Source organism: Rousettus aegyptiacus, unplaced genomic scaffold (assembly GCF_014176215.1).
Source record: "Rousettus aegyptiacus isolate mRouAeg1 unplaced genomic scaffold, mRouAeg1.p scaffold_m13_p_3, whole genome shotgun sequence".
NCBI lineage: Eukaryota > Metazoa > Chordata > Mammalia > Chiroptera > Pteropodidae > Rousettus > Rousettus aegyptiacus.
Window position 1 is genome coordinate 34,612,136 of NW_023416306.1, and position 18,165 is coordinate 34,630,300.

Below are 18,165 nucleotides of genomic sequence, written 5' to 3' on the forward strand. Positions count from 1 at the left end.
AATAAAAGTAAATAAAAGAACATGGTCTAAGATCCTTCGTCTCTGACTCCTGGTCCAATAGTCTACAATGAAAGTTATCTTAGGATAGAGATATAAATATACAAATCCAGCCAAGAGACTAAACTTTATGATTTTCAATATAGTAATGCAGAGGTATTAAGTAGGAAACAGAACAATCAAAATAAGGCCATTTTAGCTTAAAGAAACCCACGTTCAAATTTGAGATATCTGAAACTAGATATCTAGTGTTTAAATGGCCTGTGTTTATACTACGGAGTCTACTAGACATCTGTTAAAATGACAGTATGGTGCGGTGGTGTACAGGTTTAAGAAACCTGGATCCTCATCCTGCTCCTTAAGGAAACATGAAAAGCTCTAGGAAAGTTAAATAATCTTGGAGATGTATAAAGTGATAATTATATCCATCTTAGTAACTTTCTTGGGAAGTCTAGCCTTGATAATAGTGTTGATTATTTCAGCTAATTTGTATTCTACCTAGAAACATCTTAAATACTTTTATTTTGGGGCTATAAAAAGTAATGTATATTCAGTTTAGAAAATTCTGAAAATGTAGAAGAAATAGCACCCATAATCCTACTCATAAGTATTAACATTTAGCATAATTCTTTTCAATATTTTCCCCATGCTTTAAAAAAGATTAGTTGGAATCATACTGGGGATATAGCTTGTATTATATTGTATCTCAAAATGTTACTCTAATATAATGACATGAAACAAGAATTTGTTTGACTTATAAACTATAGCAATTTAAATATTTTGAATTGAGTTTCCTAAAAAGTATTATATGCTTAATAGTATCCTAGTTAAAATATAACTGTCTTGATATTTAGTTAATTGGTTTTTATAGTAGTCTTTTCATTGTCTGCCTACTAGACTTGTATTTATATTCTTTGAGTGTTAGCATTTTCATATGTAGAAAAATTAATCTTTTGACCAATATATGTTGGTCACTTCTTGGTCATGCCTCTGTTATAGTGTGTCTGTTTTCTAACATATTTTTTGAGGATAAAATCAATTTCTATTAACACACAGTCTATGCACTTAAGTATTTAGAACTCTATCCTTGTATCAATTTAAACCGCTCTAAGATTCTATGTGAGGATACTAGCATCAGAAGATCTAGGTTGGAATCCTGACTTATTAGCAATGTGACCTTGGGTGAATTCATCTTTCTCTAGTTTGTTCCCTAATGGTAAAATTCTTTGTATTGTGAAGAATCCAAGTGGGCTTGGGTGTGAGCCAGTCCAATGAGTCCATCTGTGCTCTTTCACATACGATCTTTAAAAAATAAGATGCCTGGCTCTCTCCTCCAGACATTGCTCCCTGGGCATCAGGATTTTTGAAAGCTTCTCGGTGTAATGAGCAGCAGTTTAGGAGCCACTGTCTACGGTCAGCTTTGTGAGGAGCCACTAGTTCTATGTGAGGATCCATGTTGCTTGCTGGTTCAGGTATTTTGTTTGTGAGAGAATTTTAAAAACTAGAAAATCACTTATGTGTTAAGCAGAGGTCACAAACTAAAATGCCTGCAGGAGCCAGGGAAGCCACAGTGAGGAGCAGGGCCTATAGTTGTCTCAATGGGCAGAGACAACTCTGCTCCAGCTGCTGTTGCCAGGCAGAAATGGTCAGTTCTCATTTTTTCTAGTAATGCTGGAAGACTATATTTTTATATGATACTTCCAATTTTTAAATTTTGGGCCATGTATTACTTTATGTAAGTAAAACCAGGCTAAGTAAAACCTGTCTGTGGGCCAGATTTTGTTTGGGAGCTGCCACTGTGCAACTTACGTTTTTAAACTTGGTATTTGTAGGACCAGAAGGATACTATCATTCATGTTTTAACATATGTTAAAGTTGGCATTTTTCATTATATTAGGTCCAGTACCTATATGGACTTCCCTAAAGCAAGTTTTTGCCTTTTCTATTAGATGATTCTATGATTTAAGGACCTCTAGCTTGTTGCAGCAGGGTGTCCCCCCTTGAAGGGCTATTACACTCCCATCTCCATTTTGACGGTGGAATCCCAGAGTACATTTAGAGAGCAGAGTCCTGCTGTCATGCTAGGAGTGCCTATGAAGGACTAGATTTTCACACATATAATGCCAAGTCCAAGAAGAGTCATTGGAGATATGGGGCAGAGCAAATATTTTCCAGGGCTGGCTTTGGATTTAGAATGTAATTCACCAGTGGCAAGCCCAGTGGAGGGCAGGCGTGGAAGGGCACCAGAGAGGCCTAAAGCACTCCTGTGTTTCCAGGGAGTACAAAAATCTCTACAAGAATATTTTTCAACTTTGTTCCAACAATGAAAAGTTCTAAGTTATTCACATGCAAGATTCTTCTAAGTAAAATAAGAACAATTCATATTCATACTTCTGTCTAAAAGAAGTCATTTAACAAAGCTGAAAGGTAATTTATATTGAGTGACGATATAGTTATGTTAGAATATCATGATTAAAATACCTGCTTTTTGAGGAAATCTCTAATTTTTTTTCTTTTCTTTTTGGATTATTTTTAGATCATTATGCTGGAGATGGAGTCCTGAACCCAGAAGAAGCAGGCATGGTTTCAGAAGAATTAAAATGGGCATCTAAAACTGAAAGTATGAAATTAAGTGGAAAGGAAAGAGAATTTAACAGTTCAGCAAGTGGCTTAAGAACACAACCAAATCCTCAGAAGCTCTGGGAAGATGGCTCAGAATTACCTCCAATTTATAGCTCTTTAGCACCCACTAGTGGGCATTTGTTAAGCAATGAAGATAAAACAGAAATAGATGAAAATCAGATTACAAAAACTCACAGTTGCACATCACCCCAAATTCAGCCAGTGGGAAATGTGGGACAGATTCATGGTGTCACACCTGTCAAGTTGTGTCGCAAAGAGTTGCGTCAGATTTCTGCCTTGGAACTCTCATTACGACGTTCCAGTCTTGGAGTTGGGGTTGGGTCTATGGCTGCTGATTCCATTGAAGTAGCTAGAAAACAGAGTGACTTAAAAACGTAGATAGTTACTCATGAAACTTTTAATTTAGAAATGTGTAAGACTCCTTTTTCTAACCTGTTAAAAATTAAAGCTTAAACTCACTAGCTCTTCTCTCAAGATAAAGGAAGAAATGGAGGAAGAAATCCCCCATCCTTTTGTACATTATAGATGTGTATATCTTCTCTAGTACATTTGGGGAGTTTTAATTTGCATTTCCATAATAACCAAACACACATTTTCCAATACTATCTAGAAATGGAACATTTAAAAATTTCCACTTACAAATTTTCCCATAATTCTTTTCCAGGCATATTTGAAGAATAAGACTAACAGTAGAATAATAAACTAAATATCCATCAACTGTATATTATTTAATATAAAAGCATATTATAAAGCATATTTTATAGTGTTATAATGTAATAATTATATAAGTTTGTTATTCTTAAATACAAGTATATGAATAAAACTAAAGCATTCTAACATTTCATGGAAAAGATACATGGTCACATGGAGTACACCTGTAAAGCTTGATGTCTAGCCAGGGGAGATTTAGCTCATAATCTGATGGGCTTAATTTGAGACTTTTCTCTACAACCTGTTTAGTCAGGTTTTGCACACAGGCAGGCCAGACTATATTGGGGTTGTAAATATGTAAATTAAAATTTTTCGTCAGTATCTTTTGGTCTAAACATTATTATATAATATAAACTTCATTTGAAATTAAGAACTAAACATTGATTTGCCCTACACACACAGTTTGTACTTTTGCATCATATTTGTTAATCAGAGAAAACATTGCCTATGATGACTGGAGCTATTTTGTTATTTTTTTTTACTCGTTATTTTTGTTACTTTTCTAAACTTTCACTTGTTAAATAAAATTATTTCTTGAATTAATTAATGTTTGGGTGGGGCTAGTAGCAAAACCACCCTGACTTATGGATGCCTACTCAATTAGTCACCCACTTCCTTGCTGATTCCCGTTATTTTCTTTTTTGATGCTACTAATTTTTTCTTTTGTCCTTTTATCTGTTGCTGTTGACCCTGACCATCTTACCTAAGACCCAAACTGTCACCCTGTGCTCAAAGCCTAATGTTTTCTTTTTGTAGTTTCTAGCCCTTAGGGAGTAGGGTTCCTTGGTCCCACTGCTAAAAACCAGTTCGTATAGTAAAAGAAAACCAAACCAAAACAAACTTCTAAATTGATGAATAGTTTCTATATTTCATAAGCATGGTACTAAAATTCATTTAAATTATGGGTTAAATAGACTTCTATGTATCTACCTGGGAACTGAACCACAGTTTATAACATTGGTATTGAGAAATTTCTTCAAACAATGAACTTACAAACTACATTGGATATTTTATTTTTATCAGGGGATATTTCAAGTCAGATCTTGGTTTTAAGCAAGTTTCTTCTTTTTGTCTTGGTTTGTATGATATATATTTAATGTATATCATATATAATGTGTTTATAAATATATACTGGCCAGAGGCCAGTGCCTTAACAAAGCATAGCAATTATATATTTATTAATAAATACATATTTATTAATGAAGGTCCTAACTGTAAATTCTAAGATTAAGAAATAATTTAGAAATAATTAATGTAAGAATATATTCTGACACTGGAATCCTGCTTGTCCAGGAAATTGACATATATTTATTTTACCTGTGTAAATATAAACACATTTTCTGAAAGCCAACTCACTAAGTGAGAAAGAAAATTTCTATCAAACCAACAGTGATTTGATTTGATAATGCAAATGTGAACTGACTTCTAAATAACAAAGATATAGTTTTTTTCATTCCTTCTGGTCATACATATATATATCTATGATATCTATGATAGGTATCACTTTTTTCATCCCTTCTGGTCATACATATATATATCTATGATATCATAGATACCTTATATCTATGATAGAGTTCATATACATATACAAACGCACACATATAAATAATATCTGAATGATATATTCTGGAAGTGAACCTCTTCTAATTCTAGTCAGTGTCCTCACAAAAGGAAGAAAAATTAAGTCATCTCTCTAAGGCAAGTAAAATTATTTTTTACATATACTACTAATAAATTTTACTGTTTCACATGCTTTCCTTAGTCTGAACATTTTGTCATTGCCTTTTTGCATGTTTATGAAATTGTTTGTGGTTTTCTTTTTCTGATCATTATGGCTTTTTTTTTTCTTCACCATAACAGAGCATTTAAAGAGAAACATGTTTGCCTCCAAAAAGTACTAGTTCCTTCCCTAACTCCAGAGTATTATAGATAATGGTGTTGCAGAATGCTATATAAGTATGGGCAACTATAGGCAGTGAGAGTATCAATGAAGGTGCTTTTGTGCTTTAATGTTTGTTTTCTTTTGCTAAATTTTTGTTCACTTTTTGTTGTTTGTTTTTTTTAGTCCCTCAGTTCTTCATATCCTTATGAAATCAGAGTCCAAGGAGTTAGCTAATATACCTATGATCTTCAATAATGTGGACTTTATTGCCACTAGCAATTGGCTTGTTTCTATTAGTCCAGGTCAATAAAGCAATAAATGCTTATTTAAGAATGGGTGTCTTTTATCTATACATATTTATATATGTACACATATATATGTACATATATACATATATGTATATGTGTGTGTATATATGTATATATACATATAAAGGTCTAATACTAAGTCTTAGAATGAATTGCTAAGGAATTAAATCCTTAGTAGGAGTCTGGTTCTATAGTCAATATAAATCCTCATGCATTAAATGCAAAAGTGACATGTTTTGCTCTTTCAGTTATTTCTTTAGTAACATACTTGTGACTTTTTAAAACACTTATCAACATATGAAAGCTGAATGACTACAATATCTGTAAGCTCATGTCCAGAAGTCCTCTATGAATTTCACTGGAATTTTAAAAAATATTCATTATGTGTATTTTACATTTAAAGTTATAACAGGCTATGCGCTGCCTTCATTAGTACTGATAACACATTCTTCTACATTTATACTTTAAAAAATTGAAAATAAAGGTGGACATGAGATCCTTCTACAACAAATATCTCAGCCGCAATGGATATGTAGTATTTTTGAGCTCACATGGGCAATCGTGTTCAAAGGGTAGGGTAGTAGGAGAATCTGCCCAATGGAAAGGAGTATTCTATCACTGTAATTGTTTACCTTCATGCTGAAAATAAAAAGCAGATGATTTTTCATAAGTTTTATTGCTTTTAAATTCTCTACAAACAATGCACCCCTTATTCCTAGTTCTAGGGGTGACTGCTTCCATTCCTTGCTCTTGGAACACAGTTCATACATGCTACCACATATTGGAATGGTGTTTGATTTTTATAATGGCCTTCATGTTGATCCCAATGTAGAGATAATAGGAACAAAAAGTTCTAGAAAGCTCAAGAACACTTGATGTTATAATACTGGCTTTTGATATTCTGCATAGTTCTTTTCTCTTTTTATGTTTTCTAGGGAGTTCCACAATAAATTAACAGAATTGCCACTATATGAAATGTTAGCAGGGTAACTTAACTGAACACAAATATATTGACTTAGACTTAGGTATTATGTTCTACTAATAAATTATCACACACACCTCTACTGAATTAGTTATCTCTACAGTACTTGAAAAAAACGACAATCTCACAGACTTTGTTATAATGAGCAAGATTCTTATATGCCAAGGAACAAAACTACTTATAACAAAAGAGTAGAAAACTAAACATTAAAAAATTTATACTTAGGATTGTTAGAAATTTAAAGCTGTATTCATTAGTTAATACTTGTGTAATTAAACTATAACAAAAATATTTTTTGAAATAATATTCATATACTGTATTACTGTGTTTTCAAACATTACAGTATAGACCAAGCAAGGTATAATTTTTCAACTCCAAAGTGATAAATATTAGAATTTATTTAATCTGAAGGGCCTTTTAAAAGAACCATTTCTCCAATTACTAACAACAAATTACAGGCAAATTATAGCTTTATTTACCCCTCACTCCTCACAATGTTCCAGGATTCAAATTGCTGTGATAAGAACAGGAGAGAAAGATGTTTATTTTAAAGTATTCCATAGTCAGCAAAGAATTTTCAGAAATATTTTGAGTGAATGTATTTCTCTGGCAACAGCACTGAAACAACTTCGATCTTCAGCTGTCTAAACCCTAAAGAATACTAGTTTGTACTGATTTTGCCATTTGAAAATATACACTCCAGTTTTTATGCTGGTTTCTCTTCCTATGATTACTATTAATTTAGGATTACATGAAAAGAAGTTGCTCTAGACAGAATTTGAACAGAAATTGAGCCATTCAATAGAATTATAAGAAACAGTAGTATTGGATAAATTCCAACAGCCATAACATAAACCAAAATAGGACTTAACTTATTTTACCATTGAAAACCATGAATAGCATGCCAAAACAAACATTGTAGGCATTAATTGACAGGCTTTATCTTTATAAACAATACTTAACCATTTTGTGTAATTTTTCTCTACGCTAGAGTATTCCTGAATATTTCTACCAAAAAATCTCTATATAAAAGACTTCCATTCATGATAACAAAGCAGCAGCTATTGGTCTGCCTTGAGAAGCTGAATTGATGCTATTCATTTTTGTTTGTGGCCTGCAGTGGTATTTTACTATCCACCTTGAAAAGGAGTGAGGAGTTAATCTCAAACTGATGTATAATTCTGATCATTTATAAGTATAAAAATTGTAAAAGTTTTGTTGTTATTTTCTAGCATGATTTTTCTAGATGGGAAGAGTGGGAACATGGCAAGGCATTTTTATACTGAGGGGCCGATCTCCTTTTGAAATTCTCATTACCTGGGGTTGGAGGCTAGCGTTGGGCAGCCTCTGAATTATTCCATTTGAAGCCTGGAACTAAGCCTGTTAGTTTCACTGGACGATTTCCCAGCTATACCAGGTGTCACTGGTTGTAAGACATGCCTAGAACATGACCAGAATGACCCAGGTTATAAACTTATTAATGGGATAAATACATTAAATAATGATATTTTCTAAAATACCAGACTCCCCCCGACCCCGACTTTTCTTTGGGAAAAAAGCTGGTTATGAATCACTCCCTTGCATTTGACATCAAAATCTTATTTTTCAAATGTAACTCAAAGTAATTGTTTAATAAATTAATTGGGGTGGAAGAACTGCTATTTTTACTATATGGTAAACAGCCTGGTGCTTTATCAAATAAATATGTGAAAGCACTTTGAAAACTGAAGTATCGTATGTGTTTATGATGGAATTTTAACTAGGTTTTTCATAGAGTTGGATATCAAAGTGGTATAACTTTTTGGTGCATGTGGTTGGCACATATAAAACTTTTTAAAACAAAATCTCAGAGTTTTACTTATATATGTCAGCAACAGTAGAAATAACAGTATTCTCTGGGAAGTTTCATGTGAACACTATTCTCACAACAAAATATTTCAAAGACTTGGCTGAGACTATTTTTAGAGGCATAAAAAGTACTTCATGACTATTTCTTTGATTTCTAAATGAAAGAATATACTTTTACTGGGTTTTTAATCACCAGTTTTTGCCTATTTGTTATTTATTTCCTTAGTAACAATTACATTTGTAAGTTACTAGTTCACTCTGGCTAGAAAACAAATTTTCTTAAAACTGAGAAGAATGGTTTCCATTAGGTAATCACAAAGATATTTAAAACTAGATTTTCCTCAAGGAAACAGTAAAACAGTAAGTTATTTTTTTTTGGTACACGTATAGTAATATGATCAATTTAACAGCAAAGTCAGTCTTTGTTTGGCATTTGATTCTCTCAGCTATTGTATACAAGAAGCATATTAGAATTAAATCTGATATTACCGTGGTGGTCTTTCCTTTATAAGCATTCTGAGGGAAGCTTGCTCCCCTTAGTTTGCAATTATCTGACAATGTTAAGGAATAATTTTTCTCTATGTAGATCAAGGCACTCATGACCTGTGCAGCCAAGTAATCAGAGAGAAGGCAAAGACTTTAAAGTAATGGAACCTACAATCTTAAGTATTCTAATGGATTATGAACAAATAGATCAGAAAGGAAGAATACTAACAAAAGTTTTCCTGGAAGAGTTACTTTCAGTGGTACTGAGGTCCTCTTAGTAAGGTTTTTACAAAGGTCACTTTCTCCCATAGGAAGGGAAACTATATATAAAGACCTGATTATGCCAGTTTAACTGCCCAGGTCCAAATTGAGTTGTAAGAGTTCTTTACATATTTCAGATACAAGTCCCTTATCAGATATATGATTTGCAAATATTTTCTCTCATTTTGTGGTTTGTTGTTTCACTTTTTTGATGGTGTCCTTTGCATTGCAAAAGTTTTTATTTTTGATGAAATCTAATTTATTTTTTTCTTTTGGTTGTTTGTGCTTTAGTTGTCATATCTAAGAAACCATTGCTTAATCAAAAATCATGCAGATTTACATCTATGTTTTCTTCTAAGAACTTTATAGTTTTAGCTCTTAATGTTTATGTCTTGGATTAATTTTTGTATATGATGTGAGGTGTAGGGATTTAACTCCATTCTTTTGCATGTGGATATCCAATTGTCCCAGCACTACTGTTGAAAAAAACCTTTTCCTTATTGTTTTAGACCCTTGTTAAAAATTACTTGACGATATATGTTTGTGTTTGTTTCTGGACTCTTGATTCTATTCCATTGGCTTATGTCTGTCCTTATGCCAGTACCACACTGTCTTGATTACTGTACAGCTTTGTAGAAAATTTTGAAGTTGGGAAGTAACAGTCTGCTAGTTTTATTCTTTTTCACTATTGTTTTGGTATTTAGGGTTCCTTACATTTTCATATGAATTTTAGCAACAGCTTATCCATTTCTGCAAAATAGTCTATGTTGGAAATTTGAGAGGAATTGCACTGAATCTGTAACTCCATTTGGAGTGTATTGTCATCTTAGCAACATTGTCTTCCAATCCATGAACATAGACTTGTCTTTGCATTTACTTAGATCTTCTTTAATTTATTTTAACCATGATTTTTAATTTTCAGCATATGGTCTTTATGCTTCTTTGATTAAATTTATTCCTACATATTCTATTCCTTTAGATGCTATTGTCAGTGGACTTGTTTTTGTAGTTTCATTTTCATATTCATTGAGAGTGTATAGAAACTAATTTTTATATATTGATCACAGTTTATTTTTGGTGGATGGCAAATTTGAGTTAGAATGCACTATACCATGAATCAAGGAACTTAGGTAATGTTTACCCATACAAGCTGACTTAATGAGGAGAAATCACAATTTTTTGTTGTTGTTGATACATTTTTAGTTGGTTATTTTAAGATTATTCCTTCGAGAATAATTTCTATTTTCTTATTTCTAGGTTAAGAGTGGTAAGAGCATAAAGCACAGCTACATAATTTGGCATTTGTAGTCTACAGTCTCAGGTCTTTCATATGTATTTTTTTCTTATTTAAGTTAAACACAAAATGAACAATCCTCAGAACTCCATCTCTCTGTATTAAAGATACTTTCTCTATATTTCTCAATGCTATGTATTTTAAAGATTAACGGTAATGCAGAGAAAGCTAAATTATTCAACAAATTTCTGTATGTTAGGTCTTCAGTGTGAAATGCTAAAAGAAAAAAAGTTTAATAAATAAAAGACCCATCCACCAAGGAGAATATAGTATGTTGAAGAAAGACAGATAATAACACTTTGACCATTTGAAAGCATACGGTGAACCTGGTAATGAAGTGACATACCAGTGAGTAAAAATAGGTCAGATTTCTGTTTTAATGGGGCTCACAATATAAAAGAGGATATAATGGCCCTGGTGAAAATATGGAGGGTACTATGGCAATATTGAGGAAAGGCATTTAACTTTCAGGGATAAGGGAAGGCTTCTTCAAGAAGGTATCCCTTGTGTGTTTTAATGGAAAAGTTGGCTTTCAGAAGGTATAGAAATAATAGGAATAGCATTTTAGATCACGAAAACCCACTGTAAAGGCTAAGAAGTGGGAGACAACATCATATACTCAGGGAACTACAAGCAGTTGAGTAACAGGTTTAGTACACTGGGGACTCCAAATAAGTTATCTGCTGAATGATTGAATTAGTACTGGGTCTAAGGGATGGCTGTAGATGAGGATAGGAAGGTGACTCATTTGACAAAGAAGCCACCCTAAAGCAAAGTTTGTGAAGAGACTGCTGCATTTAGTCTGTACAATGTATATAGTAATTGGACTGGTTTACTTTTGCTGCCCCAAATCCTTTTTCTTTAGATACAATAGTACAAATGATGTACAAATTATAATGAAAGTGGAAAACCCATTCAAAAATCATTATTTGCAAATAATTTCTTTTTTGGTCTACTGCGAGAGACTGTTTTAAAAACAATTATTTGTAAAAGTACAAAATAGCCCTTCATAGCAATTCCACATTCATGTAAGTCATTTTTCAAATTCAAGTTAGTAACAGTGGAATTCTTATAATAAATAATAAATTTATTTATTTATAAATAATACCACATTCAGGGCAAGGGAAGGAGGAAGCTATAGGAGCCATGTCTCTGTCTCTGACACAATATGGGCACTGTTTAGCTAGTGGTTGTCTCTGGCCACCTGAATCCTGAGTGAGGACACCATAGAGCAGAACTGCAACTGACCGCCCACTGGATGTGCAGTGTGAATAAGTAAATCTTTATTACTGTAAGCCACTGAGGTTTTTTTGGTCATCTGTTAATGCATATAACTAACCTCTCCTGACTGATATAACATGGGATGCTGTGGACAATATGTAATAGGCGTTAATACTGAACAATGTGATATAAATTCATCGGGAAATTAGTAAATGGCATAAAATGGTTAAAACTGAAAAATTAAGACATGGCAGTAGAAATGCGCTCTTTAGAAATGTGGAATTAAATAGCAGAACATCAATTTTCCTTTGGGAAGCAGGCATCTAAGGAACGGCAGATGGAACAGGGTTTTCTGTTTATTATGATCCTTGTAATTATTTGACTCTTAGACCATATACATTGTCACCTTGAAAAACATAAACATTGCATATCTTTAAAAAAATTAATGGTGAGAGGGAAAGTTATAGAATTGTTTTTAATTTGGCGAACTTAATGGACTGACCATTAATTATCCCGCAGTAATATTAATATGTTAGTAGAACTAATTTTAAATTAGTCCTTTAAAAATACCTTTTTCAATTGAATAAATCAAAGCAAAACTTTTTCATTCTACCTTCACATTGTCCACTGCAAAACAGAAACATTAATGTTACTTTTCTAATATTTTGACTCCACTACCTCCTTCCCTTGCCCTGAATGTGATATTATTTATAAACAAATAAATTTATTAATTATTATAAGAATTTCACTGTTACTAACTTGGATTTGAAAAATGACTTACATGAATATGGAATTGCTATGAAGGGCTATTTTGTATTTTTACAAATAATTGTTTTTAAAACATCCTCTCATACTAGACTAAAAAACAAACAAACAAAAAAAACAAACCCAAACGTGTTTTCCTCAGGAGCCTTGCAGTAATTAAAATTAACGTTATGTATAGATATGTATATAGATAACACCTATAAATTATTTGCAAATAATGATTTCTACTGAATGGGTTTTACACTCCGATGATAATTTGTACATCATTTGTACTATTGTGTCTAAAGAAAAAGGATTTGGGGCAGCAAAAATAAACCAGTCCAATTACTATATACATTGTACAGAGGTGCTTTAATTCAACCTCTAGCAGTCTGATTCCAGAGCCCCTATGCTTTAAAACATGATACATCATGTCCTAAGCTACAGATAATATTATTTTTAATTTGTCTCTGGTCGATTCCTATTTATTTGTACCCATGTAGATTTTTCAAGGTTTTTCACATTTATAGTGTATTATTTCATGTAGCAAAGCTAGTATCACTTTTGATGTATCTATTTGAGGACACATGTTGGAGGTAGAACAGAGTAGTCTATGACAGATTTTAAAGCATAGTCATTTATATTGGGAAGCCTGGCATGTGTTTGTTTTACAAAACAGACAAATAGGCATTTCTTCTTAAAGAAAGCAGTTACTGTCTATTATCTGAGAGGTCAAAGAGAAGCAATTAGAAATACCACAAAACTTTAAAGCACCTGTTTTAATGAAAACTCCTATCTGCAAGAGTTGAACATATTAAATCACTGACAGCCTTAAACATCCTAATTTAGAGAATTCAACCCCTCATTCCTTGAAGATTTTAGTACCAGGCTCATTCCACTCTCTCCAAGGTTATTCACTACTTCAACACTACTATCATTCCTGTGGATAAATCTTTGTTACATAAACACACACACACACACACACACACACACACACACACTCCCCTTTCAAAATGCTTATTGTCTCTCAATTCCTTAACCACAGCTCTACAGATGATCTTATGCCCTCTGCTCTCTCCACTCCCCACTCCTATTTCAAGAGTTGAACATATTAAATCATTGACAGCCTTAAACACCCTAATTTAGAGAATTCAACCACTCATTCCTTGACCATTCCTTGACACATCATTTGTGACCACTCCCTCAGGTGGGCCCTGGCCCGCCCTTTGTAATACCTGGAAACCTTACTCTGTTCCCTAGTCAGTTCCCTCTCCCACAATCATATACTATTTCCCCTCTCTTCTCTCCTCTCAAACTCCCCATTCCTTGCTTTCAGTTAATGACTACTTCGGCTAGAGTAGGCTAAACAGTTATAACAGACCCCAAAGCATTATGGTTCCAATTCAATATAAATTTATATTTTACTCACATAATAATCCAGAGTGGGTATTCCAGGTCAGTGGGCAGCCCTCCTTCATACAGGCACCTTCATACAGGGTTTGTAGTCATCTGCATAATCTAGCTGGAAGAAAGGAAAAACACATAAAGGAGGCACATTGGCCTGACAGTGGCAGACATTTCTGCTCACGTTCCACTAGTAAGAGCTTAATACTTGACTCTACGTAACTGAAAGAGACGCTGAGAGAAACACTGTGTATCCAGGAAGAAGGGGAGAATAAATTGTGATGGACAATTAGCAATGTGCCAAAATTATCTTGTTTCTTATTTCACCAAGAAAATTAAGCAACCAGAAAAGAACTTCTATTTTATCCTGCTATCAAGTCCACAAGTCTACTTCGAAAGGTCCTATGTACATGGGGACTGGCAGGGATTTGATTCCTAGGCTGTCCCTGATCACAGAGGGACAGTTTCCAAGCTTTCAATTAGAACATGGTCATAACAACTACACTACCTAATCACAAAATTCAAACACATCTTCCTTTCCTTGTGCTTTTCAGCATCTACGATTTGGGGTATTGTTGATCAATGCTCCTTCCTGCCCCTGCCTTTGAGAAACCCTAATTTGCTTTGTCTTGGAAAGTCATTACCTTGGTTCCTCTCCCACTTCCTCCTCACTCTTTGCTGGCTTCTCTCATCTAGGTCAGAGCTCAAACTTTCATGTGGTACAAATCACCTGGGGTTCTTGTTAAATTTAAGACACTGATTCAGCAGGTCGGATGGGTAGGGCTGAGATTGTACCTTTCTAACAAACTTCGTGATAATGCCTGTGCTGCTGGGCTATTGATGGCACTTTGAGTAGCAATATTCTAAAGAAGATATTCTCCAAGATTCTGCCTTTCATTTTCTCCTTCTCTCTCACACTGATATCATTGCTAGGCTGGTAACTTCCCAATCTATTTTCCAGTTCAATCTTCTTCCATATTTCAAAACCTTTATGTCTAACTTCGTAGTGTCCACCTCTATCTGGCTGTGTGGACACCCTTCAAACTTTTTAAACATCCAAATCTAAACTGATCTCTCAAAAAGCAATTTCTACTCTATCTCTAATTCTATCTTATATACTTATCTATAAACTTAAAACCTCCACTATCTTTGATTTTTCTCTTCCTCCACATATTAACCTTCATATATGTTCTCATTAGCCCCTCTTCCTGTAAATCCAATTAATCGATTACCAAATTCTGTAGAGTCTGCTTCCACATTATATTTAAACGATGATCTTTTAAACTTCTGCCCTACCTTTAGTTCAGACTCATCATTACTTTTCACCTGGCCTATTGCAGGTCTGACAGTTTTCCCACCTCTAATTTCTATATCCATTCACAGAGAGATCAAAGAAAAGCTGTACTTTCCTTACCCAAAACTTTTAAAGCACAAAACTAATAATACTGAAATACAAGTTCTTCTATTTGGTATCTTAGGCCCCCTTCTCCTTTGTCTCTGCCACTTCTCAACATGCCCTAGAGTCTTATCATTTGCTTTTTCCTGAACACAACTTTTGTTGATTCATCTTCATATGTTCTCAAGCTATCCCTTATTGCTGTGAAGTCTTCCTCATCTCTTTCATGGTCAATCCCAAATGGTTTTCCATGCTGCCTTTCTTTCCTGATCCCCTAGAGAGATGAGTTCTTTGATCTTCTGCAGTACTCTGTATTTTTCACAAGCCACCTATCATAGTTTGTCTTTTATATGTTTTATCTTTGCTTTATTCCTTACTCTCTGAAGGCAAGAATGACATCTTCAACACTCTTCTGTAATCCCGCAGCATTTTACCCATAAGTGTCGGTGTGTCTACTACTAGTTCAAAGTGAGTTAAGGAGATGATGTAGTGCAATAGTAAGCAGCACAGAATTTGAAGTCAGAACAGCTGGATTCTGGCTCTGCCATTTACTAGCTGTGAGGCTTTCGGTAAGTCACTTACCTTGCCTTGTAGCATTACTACCTGACATAGCACCAAGGGAGAGAACGTGAAAGTGCTGTTAACTCTACAGAGAAACGAGCAAGTTCTTTACAGATATCTGATGCAGTCTTGCCATTCGAAGCTTGATTCGCAGGACCATTCCTACTTCACTAACTGGAGATCGAGCCCCGAATGGCTGGGAACCTGGACCACCAGGTCCCAAGGCTCTTGTCCACTCCAGGGCCCTCGAATTGCTCTCTGTGATGCAGGTGAAGCCACCGAACTGCGGGGGGAATGGCCTGGAGTCCTATTCTCTCGGGAGGCCTCCCTTCTTCCACGCTCTCTGGGAAAGCCCTTCTCTTCCCGGTAACCCCGAAGACCGCGGCTCCGCCGCCTACGTGAGACGTTTGGACCCTGCCCGGCCCCCGTAGCTCCCCTTCTCCAGCAGGTGGTTCTGGTCCTCTCCCCCACCTCGGGGCGCTCACGTCACTGGCGAACCTCTACCCACGCGCCAGCGCCGCAACCAACCGAGAAAATAAACAAACCCCCGCGCGCGGCGGCGGGCGCGCCAGGCCCCGCCCCCGCCCCGCCCCGCGGCTCTCACGCCGCCCCCGCCGCCGGGACTTCCCTCCCGCCCTCAGCTCGCAGCCGCGCTCTCCCCGCCCCTCACCGCAGCCTGCAGCCGCGCTCCTCGCCGCGGTCCGCCCAGCCCGCCCGCCCCGGCGCCCCGGGGCCCGTTAGTGCCTGCCTGCTCGCGGGGCGCCGCGCGACCCCCGCCTGGCGCGAGCCCGCCCCCGCCCCTTGACCCAGTCCAGTCCCAACGCCCAGTGCGGCCGCCCAAGGAGCCGCGGGAGCGGCGGCGGCGGGGGTGGAGGGAGAGGAGGGCCGAGCCGGCGGCCCGGAGGCTTGGTGAGTACGCGGAGGGCGGGCCCGGCTCGCGGGGGTCCGCTCCAGCACCCCTGAGGCGGTAGCGGCGGCTCGGCCGCGCTGCTCCGTGCGCTCGGGGCGAGGGGACTCGGCCTGAGGCGACGGGCCCCGCTGGCCGGAGCCGCCGGGCAGAGGGCGCGGGAGGCCCGCTCCTCGGGAAGGGCCGCGGCCGCGACGCGCGGTGCAGGGCTCGGGGGCGGCGGAGAGCGACCCGCGCCGACCCCAGACCCCTGCGTCGGGGCCCGGGCTTCGCCTCCTGACGCCCTGCTGGGGCCGAGGGCTACCGCGGTCGCGGGGCCGGCGAGTGACAGGTGCCGCCGCCCCCTCCCCGCCGTGGGCATCGCGCTCCCTCTTGGGGAGCCGGGCGCTCGGAAATTTCTGGAGCGACATCCTGACTCGCTGTTTTCTCCCTTTCAGGTTTTTGTAGCCGCTTCTTTGCTCGAGTTAGGTCTCACCGAGCCCTATTTCTTTCTCTATGTACTTTGTGCGAGTAAGTTTTGGAGCATCGGTTAACAGCCTGTGGGCGAAATTTGGCTTTCGTTCATGAATGAGGTATAGTGAATTACTTTTTGGATAAAGTGCTCCTCCTCCTCCCCGCTAGCTATTGAAAAGTAAATGAGGAGGCTTTTAAATTGTTTGTTTGTTTGTTTTGCTATTGTTTGGAACAAGCCGTCTTATCAGAATTTTGTCAGGTCTCTAACATTTAAGGTGCTTAGTAGATATTGAACAGTAAAGACAAAAACAGGGCTATTAAATATTTTTTTCTGTCCAGCTGCTTTTAGAGTTTTTTATTCTTAGCCACATTTTACAATCGAATAGTTACAACTTTTATTGGAATCACTGATGATAGATCTTTTTTTTTCCACTGAAAAGCCAGTGAAATTTTTTCTACGCCATTCAGTATTGTGTATTTATGTAGTAAATGTGCTTGTGATTGTAACCGGAATCATCAATAAATTTGACATTGCAACTATATTAGAGAAACTTTACAGGAAATTAAAATATAAAAAATTTTAATTTGTGGAAATATAGTCCCCCCCCCTCAGGTTTATAACGCTATAGCTGGTATTAGTCAAATCCTAATCAATGGACGATATTCTTAATTGTCATAAGTGGTTACAACAGACTTACCCATAAGATACCAAATAGTGGCTTCACTCTGTAAACCAAAAGCAAGAAATTAGAAGCTGACCAAAAGAACATTGGGGCAAGTGAAAATAACATATGCTTTATTCAGGGGAGAAGTCCTCAGTACCTGCTTATACTTTTTACTTAGATTTTTCAGCCCATGGAAATTAGGCACTGCTGATCAGAGAGGGGAAGCAGTATTTATGAAGGAAAAATGAATTTAAGGCAAACATATTAAGTTTATGTGATTTGTTTGCAATAATTGTGTTAGGAGCAAAGTTTTGGTATACATTTGGCATTTGGTTGTGATCCTTCATTTATAAGAAGCTGAAGTTATTTGAGGAACAGAGCATGAAATAATACAGTTTTTAA

At 36.6% G+C, this 18,165-nt stretch overlaps 2 protein-coding genes and 1 long non-coding RNA gene across 8 annotated transcripts in view; 2 read left to right on the forward strand and 1 right to left on the reverse strand.

The window, feature by feature from the left end:
* KIF27 (kinesin family member 27) overlaps nt 1–6,052 on the forward strand; it is a 69,632-nt gene extending 63,580 nt beyond the window's left edge. For all 3 annotated transcript variants that reach the window (XM_016130391.2, XM_036239068.1, XM_036239069.1), the window contains one exon: nt 2,534–6,052. In XM_016130391.2, coding sequence (XP_015985877.2) covers nt 2,534–3,018 — 485 coding nt within the window. In that variant the 3' untranslated portion in view covers nt 3,019–6,052. The remainder of the gene's footprint in view (nt 1–2,533) is intronic.
* LOC107502820 lies at nt 2,878–16,199 on the reverse strand. Its single transcript, XR_001595087.2, has 4 exons — nt 15,760–16,199; nt 13,807–13,899; nt 7,841–7,963; nt 2,878–2,989 (listed from the first exon to the last, which is right to left on the reverse strand). It is a non-coding gene; the product is annotated as an uncharacterized LOC107502820 (long non-coding RNA).
* Nucleotides 16,200–16,480: 281 nt separating this feature from the next.
* The window catches only part of GKAP1 (G kinase anchoring protein 1), a 64,104-nt gene continuing 62,419 nt past the window's right edge, over nt 16,481–18,165 (forward strand). The window contains exons 1-2 of one of the 4 annotated variants that reach the window (XM_016130389.2): nt 16,481–16,647; nt 17,083–17,217. The gene's annotated coding sequence lies outside the window, so the exon portion shown is untranslated. The remainder of the gene's footprint in view (nt 16,648–17,082; nt 17,218–18,165) is intronic. The other 3 variants (XM_016130387.2, XM_016130390.2, XM_036239424.1) reach the window with 3 other exon arrangements.